The sequence below is a fragment of the Numida meleagris genome, chromosome 5 (assembly GCF_002078875.1).
Source record: "Numida meleagris isolate 19003 breed g44 Domestic line chromosome 5, NumMel1.0, whole genome shotgun sequence".
NCBI lineage: Eukaryota > Metazoa > Chordata > Aves > Galliformes > Numididae > Numida > Numida meleagris.
Genome location: NC_034413.1, coordinates 11,492,879 through 11,509,540, shown reverse-complemented (window position 1 = coordinate 11,509,540; position 16,662 = coordinate 11,492,879). Strand labels below are relative to the sequence as shown.

General features: G+C 39.7%; 2 protein-coding genes across 10 annotated transcripts in view; one reads left to right on the top strand and one right to left on the bottom strand.

Moving 5' to 3' along the window:
• Positions 3,765 to 11,938, top strand: SFR1 (SWI5 dependent homologous recombination repair protein 1). 7 transcript variants are annotated; one of them, XM_021398612.1, is made up of 5 exons: positions 8,588 to 8,611; positions 8,866 to 8,991; positions 9,503 to 9,618; positions 10,884 to 11,264; positions 11,472 to 11,938. In XM_021398612.1, the coding sequence occupies exons 2-5, from the start codon at positions 8,982 to 8,984 to the stop codon at positions 11,661 to 11,663; spliced, it is 699 nt and encodes a 232-aa protein (XP_021254287.1). In that variant the 5' UTR covers positions 8,588 to 8,611; positions 8,866 to 8,981; the 3' UTR covers positions 11,664 to 11,938. The 7 variants fall into 7 exon arrangements, with proteins under 7 accessions (XP_021254292.1, XP_021254288.1, XP_021254291.1 ...); XM_021398611.1 differs by lacking the exon at positions 8,588 to 8,611 and adding an exon at positions 8,618 to 8,745; XM_021398617.1 differs by lacking the exons at positions 8,588 to 8,611; positions 8,866 to 8,991 and adding an exon at positions 3,765 to 3,870.
• Positions 10,778 to 16,662, bottom strand: part of CFAP43 (cilia and flagella associated protein 43) — a 47,065-nt gene continuing 41,180 nt past the window's right edge. For all 3 annotated transcript variants that reach the window (XM_021398607.1, XM_021398608.1, XM_021398609.1), the window contains 5 exons: positions 15,973 to 16,137; positions 15,395 to 15,475; positions 14,426 to 14,579; positions 13,626 to 13,797; positions 10,778 to 11,174 (listed from right to left, as the gene is read on the bottom strand). In XM_021398607.1, coding sequence (XP_021254282.1) covers positions 13,640 to 13,797; positions 14,426 to 14,579; positions 15,395 to 15,475; positions 15,973 to 16,137 — 558 coding nt within the window. In that variant the 3' untranslated portion in view covers positions 10,778 to 11,174; positions 13,626 to 13,639. The remainder of the gene's footprint in view (positions 11,175 to 13,625; positions 13,798 to 14,425; positions 14,580 to 15,394; positions 15,476 to 15,972; positions 16,138 to 16,662) is intronic.

Below are 16,662 nucleotides of genomic sequence, written 5' to 3'. Positions count from 1 at the left end.
TTCATCCCCAGCATTGCCCAAGGCTGTCTAACACATGCTGGTCTAGCTTAATTGCACGACACTTCAGTTAATCGCTGTTTTGATAATAACAATCTGGCAGTTTTGCAGATGTCTTTAAACTTGTAACTGCAGGTAAAACTACCACATTTTTTACCACAACCAGTGCCAGACTGGTGAAGCTCATAAACCTGACCAACAGGCAATGTTTAACTTTTAGTTTCATTAGGTATTTACTTCTACAGTGCAGGCATGAAAATTGTGCATTGGAAACTGATTTTCTTAATATTTCCAGAAGCAAATTCTCTTGCCAACAAACAGTTGTATCCAATACCTAATGCTTACTCAGATACTGATAAATATGTATATCCCCAGACTCATGAATAAGAGGATTGATACCCCTCGATGTCAGCACAAAATACGTGGGAGAGAGAAGAACATCTGTAACAGCTAATGCATGCCAAAAATATGCAATTAAACAAAACAAAGAAGTCAACAAGCCAGTACATGCACATAAAATATTAAAATGAAGCCGCAGGAAAATAAAGATCAAGTGGGAAGAAATGCAGTGGAAACAGAGACTGAGCAAATGCCAGAGTCAAGAGCAGTCAGCTCACATGGGGGAGGTTAGTGAACTACAGATGGGACTGGAGTTTATAGTGGCCTATATATTTCAATTTTGAAATATATTCTAAAGGTGCTTTGATTTAACACATACCAGGCTCCTCATTCAAGTACTTCTGGAATTGCTGATCACCTCTTGGATTCCTCTATCTGAGATGATGGAACATTAAATCGCAGCTTAACCACCTACAGCATCAGTTCAAACATGTCTGCATCTGTGGGACATAAACTGAAAGGAGATCTTGGAGTTTATTTGCATTTATTCTACTAATGGCCTTGCTAGGTCAAAACACTGAAGTAGGCTTGAAAAGAGCACATTCCAAACTGCACAGGGCTCAAAGATACAATGCAATCAGAGAAGTCCTTTCTGAGTAAGAGGTAGGATGCTCAGTACAGTTTTCAATGTGGCTTCTGCGCAGACTGTATAATTCTCTCTTAAAAAAGATCATTTCAGCAGGTAGCTAGTGGAACATTGTGGGAACATCATCATCTCAAAAGAGCGGCCTCAAAGGAATAGGTGAAAAGGTTACCACTTACCATTTTAGCTATCTGAGAACTCTGTACTACATATGTAATACATACTATGTACTACCATAGATGGTAGACCTTATTAATTAGTAAATATTATGCATGATCAGAGGAAAAACAGATGAAATAGGGAAGTACAGGCACCCTAAGGGAAAACACAATGCAGAACTAACAAACAAGCTCTCCACAGCTAATTGTTACAGATTTCTCCAAAGAACTGTACTGCCCATTTTGTTTGGCAACAATGTCTCTTCTTTTCCATTTCCACCCATGCTCCTTCCCAGAAAATACCTAAACAGCATCTTATCCCACTTTTCCCCTTCCCAAGCTATGCAAATTAAATCAAACATACAAAACCAAAAACCCTCACGTATTAATTAAATGAAATTCATTGCTGATATCAAGTCATCAATTCCAGTGAAATCAGCAATGCCAAAGATGAAACGGGCTCACGTGTTAAAGAAGTGCAGCAATAATAGCAGCAAAAGAGCTTATCACAGTGACTTTGGAGTGTGGGTATGACACTCAGCACTGTAGCTGTGAGTACAGTTTCTGCACACAGGTTTACTTAGAAAGGTGAAAGCAAATATTTCCATGTAAGGTACACAAAACCAACAGTTAGAGCCAGGCACGCTAGCTGGTAATGCAAAGCAATAGAGAATTTCTCCTTTCAGTTTTTAGAGAAAAGTTTAAGACAAGGAAGTGCTAGACTAGAGCTACTTGAACAGCCTTTACACTTCACTTTAGAAAGGGAGAATTCTGCTTTAAGGTAAAAAAATAAATCAATCAATCTGAATTAGAGTTTCTTGCTGAAATGGAGAAGAAAACCACTGTCACCAAGCAAAACAAACTACACAGTGCAGATGACGATACTCCTGATTACACTTCTTATCTGTGTTTCACACATGACTAAGTGGGTGCACCTATACACACATTGCATATCTTAGAAATATCAAGGATCCCACATAGGACTTTTCTACCCAGACATCAGGACAGTTTATGGTTAGTCATGCCTGGTTTCACAGGCTCAAGAAGAGGCAGGGTACACGTCAGGTGAAGCTCCAGGGTGATCTATCCAGGATCTATCTGTTGATCTCACTCCTGCAGAGTCTTTCAAAAGAAAACCTGTCAATGCATACCCATGTGTTGAGTTACCACCAAGTATTTAACAGTGATGAAATACCATATTCAGGCATATGTTGCCCAATAAAATATTTGTAATTAACTCAATGAAAAATGCACTAAGCTTGAATACATTAAAACCAAAGTAACTCTCCTTTCAGCTGTAAAAGGAGATGCCACTCCTGCAAGTGGAAATGACTGCCATCAAAGAGGCTGACAAAGAGAGCTTCTTCCATGACTACTGACACATGTGATGAACGTTACTGATGCCAGGACCCAACTTCAGTGCTGTATGGTCTGCTGATACAAAAACATCCCCAGATAAAGCGGATAGCAATTTCTAATCTGGCTCACCAAACAATTTTCTTTCTATCCTTAGTATCATTTCAGCACTCCTGGACAAGTGTTCTCCACTCAAACGTGCTGAGGGAGACTGGTTCCACACTTCCACATTATGCTGATACAATCAGCAGCAGTTCAAGTATCTCAACACCACATGAAACAGTACTGTTAGCTGACCCCACATAACACACTTCTGCTAACTTCCACGAAGGCAACAAAGGACCTTACGAAAACCCACTTACTTCTCCAGACATCCAACATGAGGCCAGTTCTGCTCCACAGAATCACAGAATCATCTGAGTTGGACGGGACCTTTAAAGGCCACCTAGCCTGACTGCCCTGCAATGAACAGGGACACCTACAGCTACGTTTCAAGTCAGCAGGAGGTTTCACCATGACTTCAAATGTCAGAAGGACTAAATCCAGCCCGTTCATGTATTATGAAATCAGTACAATTTCTGTAACTCTCTACTAGAGCTCCTTCAGTACACCTACGTGGAGAAAGGAGTTCAACATACTGTTAGTTCAGACACGAACATGAAGAGGAAACTTGCACTGAAATTACTTTGCAAATAACCAGAGTAAAAACATTACAGTTAGCTCACAAATACAGAAATAATCAGTTTGAGATGAGTGATAGCTGACATTAACAGTATATTTTACTCGAGAAACTTAGGAAAGCCAAAAAGTCTCAGTGCATGTTTACCATGCAGAACGGAACGCAACAGAAGCACTCTTGGTGCTTCCTCATAGCTGAGCATTTTGAAAGGGTGATCGATAAAAAGTATTTATTTAGTTCCCACTGTCTGTATGCACCTTAAATCTTTCGACTTTCAAAGAATTTGCTTCAATCTTTATATTATGAAGTGTGTGTTTCTTAACTATTCAGAATTGCTGATGGGTTTTTTCCTAAAGTAGCTGTGCTCAGAAGGGACTTTGTTCGCACAAATAATACATAGTCATATTCCAACAATTACAACAATAATAAAACTTCAATTATCATATAAGTTATTAACTGTATGAACAGTAAAGCAGAAAAAACCTTTCAGCCAGCTCTCCCATGAGTATTCTGAATTCTGAGCCTGGTCTGCATCATAAAGGGTTTGACAGCGTTGCCACTCTGAAATCTCAGTTCATTACATGGCACTTTATTGTCACCAGTATCCAAAGACAATAATTGTCTGTACACCACATTCATACTTCATCCTTAGCAAAACACCTCTAAGTTTTTCTTCACAAGGGCTTCTCTACCTTCAGGTAAATGAGTTATTTTGTTTCTAAATAACAGATAGTGTATTTTCAAATCCTGCCTGCTGACACAGCAGTTTGGGAGGGAAGGAGGTGTGGCTCAGTATTATGTGTATTTTTTCTAAAACAAACTGGTAACGAGGGATACTGGTGAAGTGACAACAGGCAAGAATCACTTATGCCTACACTCAGAGCCACAGTGAGACCCCAAGGAGTCCAGGAAGAATGTAAGGTGTGCATCTCCATCTGTGCTTATCTGCTCACTGCAGAACTTCTTTGGCACTCCAGTTTGGTACCCACTGGGTGCACCCAAGTCCTACAGATAATGGGTTACAGACCTCAAAACATCTCCATATACTCTTGCAATCAAACCACATCCACACTTTTAGCTTCACCAATCAGTAGCACCGATAAATGTCATCAGTTTACAGGTTGCAGGGTACAGCACAAAATTAATTTATGTACACGGATATGAGAAAATGAAGCAACTCTTCAAACTCCACTACAACCCATGTCACACAAATACATCTGGTTACTGTAACTACCACAATGCTGGGTAGTAGAAAAAGAGAGAGACATTTTGGCTTTATCACGCCTCAGCCAAGCTCCCAGTGACGCTGCTCAACTGAGTGATGTCTGCCTCTCTCAGAGAACAACGTGCTCTGCCAAACACCAAGGAGTCTACTTCTCCCCAGTAACAGCTGAGGAAGTTGCAAGAACCTCTGTTACTTGAAGACGTGGGAAATTAAGACACCAAGTCCAAGCCAAATTTCACCCACAATTTCTCCAAGAACTCCCCTCCAATCTCATTCTGAAAGTTGAAACAGACTTTTTACACCAGGATGTAAGCAAGCCCAATTTAACAACTACCTTGAGTGAGCATTACAGGGCAGGGAGATGCACATTCCTTAAGAAAAACAACATCAAATACCTTTAACACAAAAATATGATTAGACCATCACACATAACAAAACGCTGTACCAGGTACTAGTCTGGGCATGGGTTTAGATTTAAAAGGCTTGAATTTTCTTAAAACAATGATCATTCAGTTCTCCAGCAAAGACAAGAAGACTGAAGGTCTGTTTATTGTTTCCTTTCACTGCCTGCTAGTCTCATATAGACTTCAAACACTGTAATTTTTGGCATGACTATGTCAGAGAAAATCCCACATCCAGACACAAAAATAAAAGACATTCTTATACTGTTCCCTTTTATTAGCTCTGTGCCTCACCCACTTGGTTATTCTCGCATGCAGCAGCAAGAACTAGGAAGACCAACTCAGATGGCTCTTACATGATTATCATTTGTACTGGCAAACTGCAGTACCTCTCAGCTGTAATAAAGTAATTCAGTTTTTCTTTTCAAGATAGGTACCTTGAAAATTGAAGGAAAAAATATGGGGTTGTCCAAGCAAGCCCCAAGTTGCTCAGCAGAAAAGGCAGCACAATTCTACTCTTGCTTTAGCTTTATGCTAATGTCATTCTAGTGACCTCAGTGTAACTACTGAACGTTTGCACCATTACAAGTGCAGAATCTATATCTCAAGGTCAAATTCTGTTGTAGTCTAAACTGGCTTTACTCTGGGAATCTATGCAGCCATTCTTCTAAAATATTTACACGGCTATAAACAAGTCAGAACATTTTTGAGGAGTGAATTGCAGCCAGCAAAAACACAGCCCAAGGCCCATGCTGAAGTGGGTAGGAACTGAAAAATTTCTGCAGCAGTTAGTGGTTGGACACTCACAAACACTCCACCCTCCTGCCTCAGGCAAGAGAAAACATGCAGACAGTGCAGAGTGCTTCATGCGTCAGGATACATCATTTGGCTTTAAACAAGATCAATAGATTTCAGAAAAATAAGGAAAAGGGACAATGTATAAGTGCCTCAAGACTTAGCGTGTTGACTAACATCTCAATTACTCATTGGCGGCGCTTAGGGAGAAAAGGCACAGCCGTTGTGCCCAACAAGCTGTTAAACGGAAGTTCTGGCACTCTGGGAATGTTTCTGGCACTCTGAAGAGAAGAATCTGTAAAGGTCAAATAGGAGATTGTAACCCCACAGTGGGCATCCTTTACCGTTACTTTTCACTTTGGATGTGCTACAACAGATAATGCCATAGGGGAGCATAACATGTTCTTGTCATGTCAGCACTGATGTTTGCGCCCTAGTGCTCCTTTTGGAATGCAAGGTTAATGAAAGAGACCTGAAAAAGAGAACATCCTTCACTTGTGCAGGATGACTGTCTGCCATTCAACCAGTGTAAACTGAAAAAAAAACATCAATAAAGCCTCACAATAGGAAAACCAAATAAAAGAAAACTACAAAGTAAGTTTTCATCCATGTCCTTTATGGAAACAAGTTTCTCTGAAGGGAAGCAGTATGCTCAGCAAACAGATCTCAATAATTTTATTACCCAGCACTCAATTTCCTATAATTTTTTTCTTTACTTTTCCATAACTCAAACTATTCTGACCACAAAATGAATAAAAAGTAATCAGACAACAGTTATTATTATGCTTAACTGTGTGCACATATTGATGAAATTAACTGAACTGTTGCAAAATGCACCACAGTGTGCCATAAACATGCCAGTATGAGTAACACATGGATAATCTCTTTTTCCTTGAGGGAAACAGATGTGCAGTTTTTGAGAGGAAGATTTTGGTCTGACTTCTGTTGGTCTGACATTATTAAGACGTAGATAACATGATATCAAACACCACTGGGTTTCTGCAGCAAAAGTTCTGGATTGCAATTGAGATGTCTCCAGTTCCCAGCTCAGCCACAGGCCTCCTGCCTGATCCTAAACCAGTCACGTGCTTCTGCAGGACTGCTCACACATGTAAGCACGAAATAAATCCCTAGAAGAACTTGGTACACACAGCTGAATACTTAACACTAAGCTGAAACAGGACCCCTTCCTAGAGTGATTACCCATCAGTGAACACTAATATTAAAATTTCATCTTCTCCCTTCCGTGCATTATGTTAAACACACAAACCCTACATGTGGAGCCATCCTTCTACATTCACAGTCTCAAGCTCACTGGAATCCTTACCTGGGGTGGGGCACATGGGCGTTGCTCTAATAAGGCAGCAATGATAATGCACAGGATGACTTTTTCATGTGTTATGTTCTTGTAAAATCTTACTGGAATCTCAGCTGGCAAATGATCTAAAATCTTAAGCTTTCTGTTGTTCTTGTGCAACTCAACTACTAGCATGTCTGTACAACAGCACATGAGTAATTTAAAAATGGGACCATCCCTGAGACAGAAGGAAACATGTTGTGAAGTTGGAGACATGTTGTCTCAAAGCTCCAGTGCATTTGAAATCCATCCGAACTGATACATTTGCAGAAGTTCTTTTAGCAATTTCACTGTTTTACTTGAAAAGTTCTTTCTTTTTTTACATAGTTTAAAATATATATATATGACATGAATTTAGCTGAGAGTAATAAACTATCAAAAGCACCAGGTCACATTGGGGCTTGAAAATATCTCAGAACTACCTCAAGCAACAGTAGAGATATTATGCATTATTTTTGCTGCACAGTTATAACTGATCATACAATTTAATCACTTAACCTAACTTCAAACATTTGCTAAATATGTATTTGCTAATACTGCATACTGTTAAACATTTGTTTCACACATGGATAGTTGAATAATCTAAAGGTATTCCGATCACCAGACCAACCTACAAAAGGTTATGAATGCTTAGATACCTTTACTGTTGATGTTAGCAGAGAAAAAGGTTCTACTGTTACTATGAAATTCTATTTGAAGATAAGTGAATTCACTTGAAATAAGTGAAGATATGTACACCTAGGGTCAAACTGCTAACGTTGCCTACACTGAGCTTACTCACCTCAGTGCAATAGCGTATCTTGTCTCCACACAGCTGGAAGTCCAGCATCCTCCTCTATGGCCATAAGGAGCAATCAGGCAACATAATGTTGTTCTGCCACAGAAAGCAAGAGCACAATCTACAAAGACTGTGCAGGTGTGCCTACTCCACATGCTCTGCTGCAGCCAATGCAGCAGGAAGGACCGATACAGAGGGTGGAACCTATTACCATTATGGTCACTTCTTATCATTTTTTTAGTCCTGACACAGATACACTAAAAAAAAAAATCCACCTTATATAGACCAGTATTGGGAAATGTGAAAGCCTGTGGGGAAACATGCAGCTTCTCCCCATCCACAAGGAGATAACGTCTGATGCAGAGGAGACCATGGCTTGAGGCAGAGCTACGGTTCCCTTGGCAGTGCTGAAATGCCAGGTCAGGCCCCGGCCTACCACCTGCAGTGTGCAGTGCGCCATGTTGAGGCCGGGAACCTTCTCCCTGAGGGAGGGGTACGTGCAGCAAGATGACGGCCAGCCCCAAGCAAGGCCTCGGCCAGAAGGCAGCGTGCCCACGCTGGCCTAGCAGACACAGCAAGCTAACCCAGATGCAGCAGAAACGTGCGTAGGATCCACATAGGTATCCTGGACTGAGCATTCCACAAGCCGAGCACCTCCATGACAAGAAAACCCAGCCCTGCCCCTATCCGCCCGCCTGATCACAGACACGACCTTAACACACCCGCCCTCCCACCCCACAGTCTCACTGCGCCTTTCCCTGCGCGCAGGCGCAAAGCCCCCTCGCGCCCCGCCCCCTGGCCCAGAGGCGGGAGATTGAAGCGCAGCCGGCGGCCCGCTCGGGCGGGTGGGTGAGGGGTTGTGGGTTTTGTTGTTTGGCGTAGGGTGCGTCGATGGGTGGTTCCTGCGAGTTGCTCTTCTCTTGGGGCTGCTGCGCCCCAGCCTTCCTCCTGCTTCTCTGGGGGGCGCGGTGGAAGGTCTCTCGGGGAAAGCTGCCGAGCGCGGTTCCGCTGGAGGCTGTAAGCGGGGGGGCAGGCACGTAGTGCCGGGGCCGGCCTGGCGGGCCAAAGGCAGCAGTGAGAGGCACGATTGCTTGGAGGATTTTAGGGGGGTTTCTGATCTGAGGTTCCTCATTGCAGTTTTTAGGTAGAGCTGAGGCTGTAGCTGACAGTTTCCCAGCTGCAGTTTGGTCATTAGCAGGTGGCTCACGAGTGGTAAGCGAAGTTACGCTGCCAGATCAGTTTGCAGCTGGGTCATGCTGAGAGGTGTGTCCATTTCCATTAAGGTGCTATTCTGAGCATACAGGGAATGCATAATTCTACTCTGCTCTACTCGAATGGGGCAATGAATTATTTCACGGATCTGGGTACCCAGTTATTATTTTTAATGGAAAAGACTGTTCATAAAGATAGACAACAAAAATCTTGTGGCTCCCAGCAATCCTTTTATTACTTCTTGGGCTACACTTCAATGACAGGACTGGTTCTTCACAACCTGGCTTTGTAAAGGTTGCACCTTTGAGTTAGGCAGCAGGGATCACTCAGGTTAAGAAAATACAGTTTCTTTGGAGTAAGGGTTTTTTGATGTTGCAGGATCTGACCTTTTATTTGCAGGCATGCTAAGTCCAAGTGGTTCATAATTGCTCTTGCTTCCCTGTAATACTTTGTAACCATTAGAAAAGAAACTCTTACTAGAGCTTTTCACTTATTTCTGCAGCCACGTGGTTCACTGTAATCAGGTGAAAATGGAACCACCCAATTCATTGTTTTTCAACAGGAACTGCTATCTGCCTTGAGATGGAGGAAGCAGCGTGTGATAAATCGATGTCTTTGTGCGATACGCCAAAGGATTCTGGAACAGCAGCTCCACAGAGGACTAGTTCAGGAAAACAGGTATAAAAACTTACAAGTCCTAGTTTTCTTGATTCCCATACATGTAAAGTGGCCTCCTGCAACTTCTGTTTGTAGTTGAAAATAGTACACTCTGGTGTTTCTCCTACCATGCACTATAGTGATGCACTCATACTTGCCAATAGTGTGTATCATTAAAAACTGGACCTACACTGGATAAGGCTAGGTTGCAAATGTCCCTTAACCAATCCTCTCCTGTGCTTTAGTATTTTTCCATGCATAAAAATGTTAGGCAGAAATTATAAATACATGTGGTAACTTGTTTTTTAGACATTTGTTTTTGAAGGACTTAATGAACAAATCAAAATTATACACATAATTTTACATACTCTTTAGTACTATTTAGATGGTTTATACTAGTGTTAATACGGGAAGTGTGTGTGGTAGGATGCAAGAGCAAGAAAAAAATAAAATCTTTTATCTCCATTAAACAAGAGGAGAAATTGACCTAGCTGGAACTAGCCAAGTTGAAATATGCCATGTGTCTTTACACAACGTGCCTTAATTAAGGTTTATTAAGGTTTGCTTTAAGGATTATACACACACATACACGCTCACACACACACACAATATATTAGCTTGGAGAAGAGGAGGCAACAAGGAGACCTCGTTGTGGCCTTCCAGTACTTGAAGGGAGCGTGTAAACAGGAGGGGGTGCGACTGTTTATGTGGGTTGATGTGATAGGACAAGGGGGAATGGTTTTAAACTAAGACAGGGGAGATTTAGGTTAGATATTTGGAGGAATTTTTTCACTCAGAGGGTGGTGATGCACTGGAACAGGTTGCTCAAGGAGGTTGTGGATGTCCCATCCCTGGAGGCATTCAAGGCCAGGCTGGATGTGGCTCTGGGCAGCCTGGTCTAGTGGTTGGTGATCCTGCCCATGGCAGGGGGGTTGAAACTAGATGATCTTCAGGGTCCTTTTCAACCCAGGCCATTCTATTTATATATATTTATATATTTTTATATATAAATTTATATATATAAAATATATATTTATATATGTATTTTTTATATATATATATATAAACACAAGAGAATATGGATATATATTTTTAGTAAATTGTAGCTGTGTGCAAACACACCTGAAAGGATAAAGTTAACTTTTAAGTTTACAAAAGCCATAATGACAATTCAGAAGTCTGGCTTACAGCTGTCTTTACTTATGACATAGTCTCTATGGATAAAGAATTCTTTGAAATTTGATCAAAGACGAGTTTTTTTTTTTCTTGTTCTTCATTTTCTTTAGCCAATGAGTGCAGCTCTAAGGGAACGATTAAGGAAAACAAGACGTTCATTTAATGCTAATTTCACAGTGGCAAAGCGGCTTAAGATAGACACTGAAGAAAAAGACTGTGCAGATGTTGACAGTGGGCGTCTGCCAAAGATAAGCATGGATTGTTCCACATTACAAGATGGTTCTGAAAGCCTGGAAAGAAACTGCACTGGAAATACTTTTGAAATAACTCCATTTCAGGAGAACGATCTCTGTGAATCAGCAGAGAATGTGGTAAGGGTTGATCTTAGTCCGCAGCAGTCCCTGGAAGAAAAAGTAAGGCTGATGAAACAAGTGAAGGAGAAGGAAGAGCTACTTCGAAGGCTCAAACTGGTCAAGATGTACCGATCTAAGGTAAGGACAACCTCTAGAAAAGCACTCCTGAACCACTCTTTGAAGTGGAATTGAGTGGTGTTGTCACATTGATTTAAGCTAGACTTAATTGTGTGGTGTTTGTATATTATTTCAGTTTAAGGCATTTAATAAAAATAGATCTGCAGAGTATTAAAATCGTTTTTCATTTGCAGAAATGTTTTTTTTTTTTTTTAATCCCAATTCCAGAACAACCTGTCTGAACTGCAGGCTTTGATAGGGAAATGGAGAAGCAGTACCCAGCTGATGCTGTATGAGCTGCAGTCAGCCTTCTCTGCAGATGGCAAGAAAGCGAGTCTCAGTCAGCTGATAGACACTTTTGGATTGGAAGACCAGTTATTGCACTACAGCAGAACAGAAGAAGACTTTGTAGACACCTAATCTACTGGTGCAAAGCTTTCAATTACACACATGCATAAGCAAAAAAGACTGAATGAAAGGATAAACTAAGAAGTGTTGATCAGACAATGGACTTTATTTTGGTAAGAGGTTTTCTCATGAAAGCTCGTGAAACTGTGTATATAGATAATGTAGGCACTGTAAAAACCATTACTTTATAGTAAAAATTAAACTCATACAGATTGTTTTGGAAAACCTGGCTTGATAGCCAGATCAGTGAATAATTCAAAATAAAATGAAATGAAGTAATACTTAAACAGGGAGAAGGTGGTCAGTTCTTTGATTAGTCTTTGTGGTTTTAAGATGGAATGCAAGTTCAAATCATTTGTCATTTCTGTTGATGTTCAGATGGAGAGAAGGGTTCAGTTCTTTGTTCATAGATACATCCTCATCTTCCAAATTTGTTCCTGCTGCCAGTCAGTTAATGACAGCAGCTTGCAAGTCAGGCAAAGATAACTTAATTTTCATGTTGTTAATATTCTGAAGCTGCAATTAGATGTTCTTAATAGCTTTAAATATTGTTAAGAGAAATATACCATAATGGCACTGATCCAGGTCCAGACAGTTGTTTTTAGAGGAGCTGTGCCTCTTCAACATTCTGCCACAGCTTTTGGTAATAGGAAGGAGGGCAAGAAAATTGCAACTGATGTCTGTCTACTGTACTAGCTCATTTAAGAGCTGCGGTGCTTTCTCTCTGAGGTTCTCCGATTGCAGCATCATTTACCTTTCTGCAGGAACACTAAGTAAAAATTCAGCATTTCATTTATTCTCCAATAAATGTTGTCTCTTCAAAGTGTTTCCCTTTTAGCAATTTCAAGATAAAATAGTATTTTTCTCGCTTCTATGCATGTATTGGTGTGACTTGTTTGCTTTTATTCTCTTTCTTTTATCCCGTGTAACAGTATATAGATCTGTACTTGATCTACACTGCTTCCAGCTGTAAATATTTTTTTTTAATACAACCATGTTCCTTAGTTGCTGTAGCTTAACTGTTTTGTTTGTATGTGGCAATTCCTGATTAATAAGGAAGTAATTTTGTACATACCTCAAGGGGAAAGAAAATCACAGATGAAATAGTCCATTTTAACATTGATAGGGCTCATTAGACTGAAGATTACAGCCACAGTTTACTCTTAGAAATACTGAGTGGCGCTGCCCTCTGGGAATTAATGAAGAGCAACCTTTATTACTGATCACATTTTGGGTATTAAATTATTTCTTCTGCCTCTTTAGCTTACTGAAACAAGATGATGTGACTTCCTTCTGGGACAGATCTTTTTCCTAACACCTTTGGCAAGTTTGGAATTCTGTTACTTCTAAGGAAGTTTCAGCAAGAAGCAAAAAATCGTGCAGGAAGAATGGAGATGTAATTAGAATCCTTTTAAAAACCTCAGAGGTGGTAGAGCAAAAATGTTTGTAATGCAGTCACAACAGAAATACTTGTCATTACAAGTGTAGAATTTTACTGAACCAAGATATCAAAACTATTAATACTCTTATAGAATGGGTCTAGATTTTATGTGAATTTATGAAAGGAGGAGAAAAACTGACACAGCATGGAAAAGGGAAGTAATTTGCAGATGCAAATTTACTGCTTTCTTGCAGTACTTCACTTCAAAATATCCTACAGTTCCATACTGCAGACTAAGGAGATAGAAATACACTTGTTCTATCATTCTACATGTTGATCTTTCATTTATTTTCTGTAATGAGCTATATGGTTTATATAATCAAAAGAGCAGAAATGCATCACAAAAGAAAAACAGCGTAGGTAAGACGAGGTACAAAATGCATGAAACAGACAAACATGTATCTATCTTTCAAAGTGATGTTATTTTAGAAGAAATAGAATAACAGGAGAAAATGTTAGCAGAAGAAAATATTTGTTGAAAGAAGTTCAGGGAGAAAAGGTAGATGTCCAAATTCACGTTCTTGTACACCTACCAGGATGGGGATTTCTAAAGAACAGGGAATGTTTTTGATCTTAATCTTTCAGCTTCTGCTTGAAGAATTTCAAGTTGTTTTTCCTGTTCCTCTATGAGACCTCGTAGATGTTTCTGCTTCAAAATCTCTCGGTAACGCTGCTTTGCAGTCCTTTCAGAAATACGCTGTGTGTCTGCATAAAACAACACGAGTCAGCCTGTATGTAGAGTGGATGCACAGCCTATAATTATACTGGACTCGCTCCAGGTTCATTCCAATTTCTGTGTAAGAATGCATTTTTTAAGAAAAGGCTCACTGTTGGATTTAAGGGTCTTTATAGTAATGAATAAAGCAAAAAAAAAAAAGTTTAAAAGGTACTGGGCACACTTCCTTTATTTTTTACCAAAATGCCCAGTGCTGTGAAACTAACCATTTGCTAGTGAAAGAGCTATGCAGCTTTCCTAATAAGGGATATTTTTCTTACTTCTTGTTCCTCAGTTCCCTTGAATATGTGGAAAGAAGTGTGCTCAACAGTCTAAGAATAAAGTTCTGTTGTGTAATGAAGATATTAGTGGCTATATTTTGACTTTCAGCAATTAAATCAACTTTGGTTACAAGAGTACCGATCTGTAGGTATGCTCTTATGTGAACAACGTTAAAATAGTTGTGGTGGAAAAGGTACTGCTAATTATGCACATAGTGTCATAAATAAACATTCCTCGTCCTTTAGTGGACGCTGATGGAGAGCAGAGCTGTCCAACTTTGGAGATACTTCCTGAATGTTCTTTGCTTGTGACTTAAAGTGCATTACTGTGACTCACCAGCTGCCTGAGAGATATGCCTCCTTTCTGAAACAGACACAAGCATTTCCTTCAGCTCGAGGCTCAGCTCATAGTTTGCTTGCTCTTTCAAACTGATGCACTTCTCCAATTCTTGAATTTTTTTTTTATGTTTCTTCATGTTCTTCTTGTGCACCTGTGCAGTTCCAAGTGAATAAAACAAATACATGAGATTATATGAAAACTTCTCAAACTTTTGATGGAAGTCTGTAATCTTCAACACTGCATAGTAGCTCAGTTAATTTTCACATATTTGGATCTGGTTAGTAGCATACTCTAGCTTTACTTTCACACACTGTATGCCAGTATATTTTATGGAGTTCAAATAGAAGTAGTAGACAAGGAAGAAAAATGCACGGGCCAAGGAGAGAGAGAGAGAGAGATTAAAAACAGAACTTGAAAGGCATAGCAGGAAGTCAGTGGAACCAGTGCACTGAAAGTTCTCTGTTGGCTGCCAGGTGCTGCTGAAGGTAGGGCTGTTGTGCCGAAGCTGTCTGAAGGGCTGCAGAGGGATAGGGTAAATGCTAAAGATTGAATAGGAACTTAGAGAAAATGGTGGCTGATGTCATCCACAGTAACCTGCAGAAAATCCAGTGGAATCCCTTAAAAACAAGGATAGCCATAATTTAAATGTTAAAATAGACAAGGAAGCTGTCACACAGCAACAACACGTAGCAGAATATTGGTGGGAAGGTTCAGCCTCTACAGCCATTCCACCAACATCCACCGCTGATGTCATGGACCAACATAACAAAATAGGAGCCATTATTTTTGTATATTCATCAGCCCTTGTGTTTTCATCTGTGTGCACTGCTATGCTTCAACAGTCCTCGAGTTAGCTGAAGAGTTAGTAAGGCTACATCAGTTACCATTATTCCTTACAAACACCTTTTACTAAAGGAGAACAGGTAGGATGTATCTCTCAAAGGAGGTGGTTCGCTTAGGATTTACCTTATCCATGACACCAAGAGTCTGCTCCATCACTGCAATGCGGTGAGCAACGCGGGTGTCGTAGTTCAGCATGGTTAGGAACTAAGAATTAAAAACAAATAAACCAGCTTGTCAATCCTGTTTGTTCTCAACAATTCCACATTTCTGTACAGGTAATCATACTACATGAAATTTAAAAATAAAAGGCAGAAAACAAACAAACAAAAAACCTAATGAACTTCTCCACAGTGGAAAACCTTGCTAGTCATCATAAATGGACATTTTAAAGATAGTCTTTGATGCTGCAGGAATACTAGGCCATACAGCTGTTACAAAGCTAGAATGTTTTAATGCAAACAAAGACTAAACAAATTGTTGTGATTTAAAAAAAAAACAACAAACAACAGCAAAACACCAAGCTATACTTTTATTTATAATGTAGTCTGGAACACAGGAGGAGGCCAAAAAGAGGCAGTAGACAGGTTTCTGTAGATACAACATTCATCCTTCTGGAGTACCAACCCACCATATTAACAGATAAAAGTTTTGTGCAACAAAATTCCTTGTGGTCAAAATGTAAATTAGAGAAAATAACTCACTAGCTGGCGATCTTTTGTAATAGGTAACGTTACAATATCCTGAGCCTTCTGTTTCAGATCTTCTATTTGCATTCTCATTTTCTTGTGTTCCCATTCCAGCCGAAATATCCCTTTAGAGAATTCTTTGCATTCCACCATGCTAGCAATTTTTTTTTCTCCTTGTTCCTGAAAATAGAGATTATTCTTAGTTAATGCATTTTATGGATTATGGAATAATTATTTGCAACAAGAAGTGCAAGCTTCCAAAGTTACTAGATTTGTAAGGAAAATATGCCATAGTATACACTAATTCCAGATGCTCTAGATGGCTGTCTTTTGTGGAATTTTATTCCCTTTTGTGTCCTGTGTCACAGCCTTGGATCAGAGAAGGAAACGAAGAAAATTACAAATAACATCACCCTCCATCTTCTTATCTTTTACAAGAATATTAAGGCACTTTACCTCTACAAAATATACACTAAGGTATTCTGTAGTTATTACTGAATTCTTTGTGCAGTAGCAGTAAAAAAAAAACCAACAAACTTATAGTTAGAATGCCTAAGAAAATAAACTGCAGTGAGTATGAAAAACTGTTTCAAGGAGATGAGTATTATTTTCACCTTACATTAAAAGTTGTATTTTTTTTTTTTAAATCTTACTGTAACCTAGTGTTCAATATGACTACATGTTTGCCCTGAGGGAATTTTAGGA

Coding starts and splice junctions, on each gene's coding strand:
- SFR1 (XM_021398612.1), top strand. Junction 9,619..10,883: donor GGACTAGTTCAGGAAAACAG/GTATAAAAACTT, acceptor CATTTTCTTTAG/CCAATGAGTGCAGCTCTAAG. Junction 11,265..11,471: donor TCAAGATGTACCGATCTAAG/GTAAGGACAACC, acceptor TCCCAATTCCAG/AACAACCTGTCTGAACTGCA.